This window comes from Propithecus coquereli, unplaced genomic scaffold (assembly GCF_000956105.1).
Source record: "Propithecus coquereli isolate 6110/MARCELLA unplaced genomic scaffold, Pcoq_1.0 Scaffold117, whole genome shotgun sequence".
In the NCBI taxonomy this organism is placed as follows: domain Eukaryota; kingdom Metazoa; phylum Chordata; class Mammalia; order Primates; family Indriidae; genus Propithecus; species Propithecus coquereli.
Genome location: NW_012135747.1, coordinates 2,700,679 through 2,704,757, shown reverse-complemented (window position 1 = coordinate 2,704,757; position 4,079 = coordinate 2,700,679). Strand labels below are relative to the sequence as shown.

General features: G+C 36.9%; 1 protein-coding gene across 1 annotated transcript in view; it reads right to left on the bottom strand.

Annotated features, from left to right (window-relative positions):
• DNAJC12 (DnaJ (Hsp40) homolog, subfamily C, member 12) overlaps positions 1–1,192 on the bottom strand; it is a 50,047-nt gene extending 48,855 nt beyond the window's left edge. The window contains exon 1 of the mRNA XM_012659019.1: positions 916–1,192. Coding sequence (XP_012514473.1) covers positions 916–993 — 78 coding nt within the window. The 5' untranslated portion in view covers positions 994–1,192. The remainder of the gene's footprint in view (positions 1–915) is intronic.
• Positions 1,193–4,079: the final 2,887 nt, after the last annotated feature.

The following is a 4,079-nucleotide window of genomic DNA, read 5'->3' as shown; positions in this document are numbered from 1 at the left end:
TATTGAAAAATTGGAAATAAAATATTTAACAATAACAGAATAATTCAACTGTGGTAATATAATAAAATGAAATATTTTGCAACCATTAAAATATGTATGAAGAAAGTTTAATAGCATGGAGAAATCCTTGTTATAATATTAATGGGTAAGAAGCAGGAATCAACAAGTATATATAATATACCCAAACATGTCTTCAAAAAAATATACATAGGAAAGAGACTGGAGATTGATATGCCAAAATATTAATAGTGTTATCCTTGGGAGATAAAATTATAAATGATTTTTCCATAATTTATAAAAACCTCTACAACTTTTACAATTCTTTGTGAGGGGACTTTAAAAACATTATTTCATTATAGATCCAGTGAACAACCACAGAGTTTTCCCACGTTTTGTTTCAGAAGCAACCCTTTCAAGAAGTAATTTCTGTCACACAATTTGAAATAGTAACATAAAAAGTGCTTCTTCCTTTATAATTTAACTGCTCACATAAAAGTATGTTTTAATAAAATATTTTAAAATCCTTAACTTACTAAAAAATCATCTTTCAATTATAGTATGAATTACCACAATAAAGATATAACTTATGTATATTATGAAACACTGCCATCAGAAATCATGATAAAATTTTACATATTTATTTTTAGTATACTGATTGTGAAGCAGAATGCATGGCCATGTGCCAGAATATACATATTTAATCAGAAGAATCCATAAAGTTACCATGAGACACTATTCAAGTAAAGACTCAATATACATTTAAATTCTTAACTTTTCTCTGAGCCGAAAGTGCTTTAAAATAATACAAGATTAGGTCTTTAGTTCGATGTGACAAAAAGTTTTATTTAAGTTAAAACCTTAAATAAAAACTTGAAATTCTGTTGTGAAAAAGAATGGCATTATCCACTGTCTTACCGAAGATAGTTCATCACATCCCAGTAACTTGTAGTAATCTTCAGTATCTTCCGACCTGTAATTCAGTATTGCATCCATTTAGATGACTGAATCAGGTTTTCTTCCCTCGGAAACAAGAGGCACGATGAGCTTCAAATTAACAGGTAAAAAAAAACCCTTTAAATCTGAGCTGCAGCAGCACGTTCCGAACGGCAAAAACTAGCCTTAAGACTGGCCACAGTCAATACACCAGATGTCATCCTAGATCTTTGTAAACGCTGCCTCTCATTGGCTGTTTGCAGAAGTGAAAAGAACAGACTACGTGCCTAGCATTGCAGTGCTGCCTGGGATCTGTAGTTTGAGTTTAGCTGATGCAGGTGAACCATTTGCAATGTGGATTAATAAAGACTGTCTGTTTTTACAAACTCTCCACATTAGCCATCTCTTATATATTTTTGTCTTTATCCTGTTTTTTAAAAGACAGAAGAAAATGTGAAGCAATGGGGTAAAATCTTAGGATGTGTTAAATGTGAGGAGTGAGTGCTTTTCTGAGCGTTTAAGATATTTCACAATTTTTAAAATAGTTTAAGAGTAGAAGGAAATACACTACGAGAGCAAATTTTCATTTGTGTGATAATTTATCCATTCAATAAATATTTATTGAGGACCAATTTTGTGCTCAGCACGATTGCAGGGAAAATCGTGGTCAACAACACAAGGTCTCAATTCTTATGGTGCTCACATTCTGATGGAAGAAGGCAGACAAGACACATGCAAAGAAACAGGATCATTCAAAATAGTGACTTGTGCTTCACAGGAATAAAATAGGACAATGAGAAGGAGAACTGTATGATAACCTGGGTTGGATCCCTGTGCCATTTCTCCTAGGTTGGCTCTTTAGACTCAGGAATGTGTCTCGTCTAGGGTGGGTTGAAGCAATCTTCGTTTCAGTTCATTTTGGCCCTAAGAAACACAGCTTAGGTCTGGGATTTAGAGAAGAAGGTGAGTGGTCAGAGACACAAAACTTTAACTGCTTTAACACTTTAAACGCCCCTATAAATTATTGCCTTGGGAAAAAATACTTTTTCTTCTAGCCCAACTATATGCATCTTTTTAAAGGTTTATTCCTGAAGAGAAGCAAGAAAAAGCACTGAAGCACCATTTTTGCTAATTCTTTATTTTACATGCTGTCTTGCTAAAAGTTCTGTATGGAATTTTTAAATAAAGTAAAATTAATTTTGTTTTGGAAATTTCACCACATCCTTTGAAGTATTTGGAGGTCGACTTGGATATTACACAATCTCGATTGGAATCACTGATGAATGCTCTTTAAATGATATAAAATTGCCACTATGGAAAGCCATGTGGCGGTTCCTCAAAAAAATAAACATAGAACTACCACATGATCCAGCAATTTAAAAAAGAATTGAAAGCAGTGACTCAAAAAGATATTTATATACCCATATTCATAGCAGCACTTTTCACAATAGCCAAAAAGTGGAGGCAACTTTAGTGTCCATCAATGGGTGAATAAATAAAATGTAGTATATTCTTATTATACAATGAAATGTTATTCATCTTAGGTGGGAGGATTGCTTGAGCCCAGGAGTTTGAGATCAGCCTGAGCAACATAGTGCGACCCCCTCTCTACAAAAAAAAAAAAAAATATTTTACATAAGCCAGGTGTGGTGGCCCCCACCTGTAGTCCTAGCTACCCAGGAGGCTGAGGCAGGAGGATCACTTGAGGCCAAGCATTTGAGGTTGCAGTGAGCTATGCTCACACCACTGCATTCTAGCCGGGCAACAGAGCAATACTCTTCCTGAAAAGAAAAGAAAACGAAAGGAAAAGTAAGGAAAGGAAAGGAAAGGGAAGGGAAGGAAGGGAAATGTTATCCAGCCTTAAAAAAGATGGTAATTCTAACACATGCTACGATATGGATGTACCTGGAAGACATTATGTTAAGTAAAATAAGCCAGTCACAAAAAGACAAATACCGTATGATTCCATTTATATAAGGTACCAAGAGTGATCAAATTCATAGAGACAGGAAGTACAATAGAGGTTAGCAGGGACTAGAGGAAGGGGTGAATAGGGAGTAATTTGTTTAAAAAGGTGCAGTGTCAGTAGAGGAAGAGGAAAAAAGTTCTGGAGATTGATAGTGGTGATGGCTGCATAACAACATAAATGTACTTAATGCCACTGAACTGTACACTTAAAAATGGTTAAAATGGTAAATTGGATAGTATGTATATTTTACCACCACAAAAACAAAATGATATGAAGTCCCTTAAAGACCATACAACCCTGACCAGAAAAAAAAGTGTTCCTCTTTTACTCTCTGATATTATTTGGGTATGTGTCCCCTCCAAATCTCATGTTGAAATTTTATCTCCAATGTTGGAGGTGGGGTTGAGTGGGAGGTGTTTGGGTCATCGGCAGATGATTCATGAATGGCTTGGTGCGCTCCTGGCAGTAATGAGTGAGTTCTCATTCTATTAATGGGCACACCCTCCTCTCTCTCTTGTTCCCTCTCTTGCCATGTGACATGCCTGCTCTGCCTTTGCCTTATGCCATTAGTGAAGGCTTCCTGAAGCTCTCATCAGAAGCAAAGTCTGGTGCTATGCTTCTTGTACACCCTGCAGAACCATGAGCCAAATAAACCTCTTTTCTTTATAAATTACCTTTTATAGCAATGCAAAATGGATGAAGATGCTCTCCACCCTGAGAACAGTCAGCACAATTTTTTTTTTTTTTTTGAGACAGAGTCCTGCTCTGTCACCCTGGGTAGAGTGCAGTGGCATCATCATAGCTCACAGCAACCTCAAACTCCTAGGCTCAAGCGATCCTCCTGCCTTGGCCTCCCCAGTAGCTGGGACTACAGGTGTACACCACCACACCCAGCTAATTTTTTCTATTTTTTGTAGAGACAGGGTCTCACTCTTGCTCAGGCTGGTCTTGAACTCCTGAGCTCAAGTGATTCTCCTGCCTCCGCCTTCCAGAGTGCTGGGATTACAGGTGTGCACCAACTGCTGCGCCTCGCCTCAGGTTTTATTAAAGGCAACTCACAGGGTTTTTTTCCTAAACCACCATGTTCTCCACATTGTACATGTTAAAGTTAGTAAACAATGCTGCACACACAACAAATGCTGGCAGTAGAAGAAATTGGCATATCAAAAGTCATAGA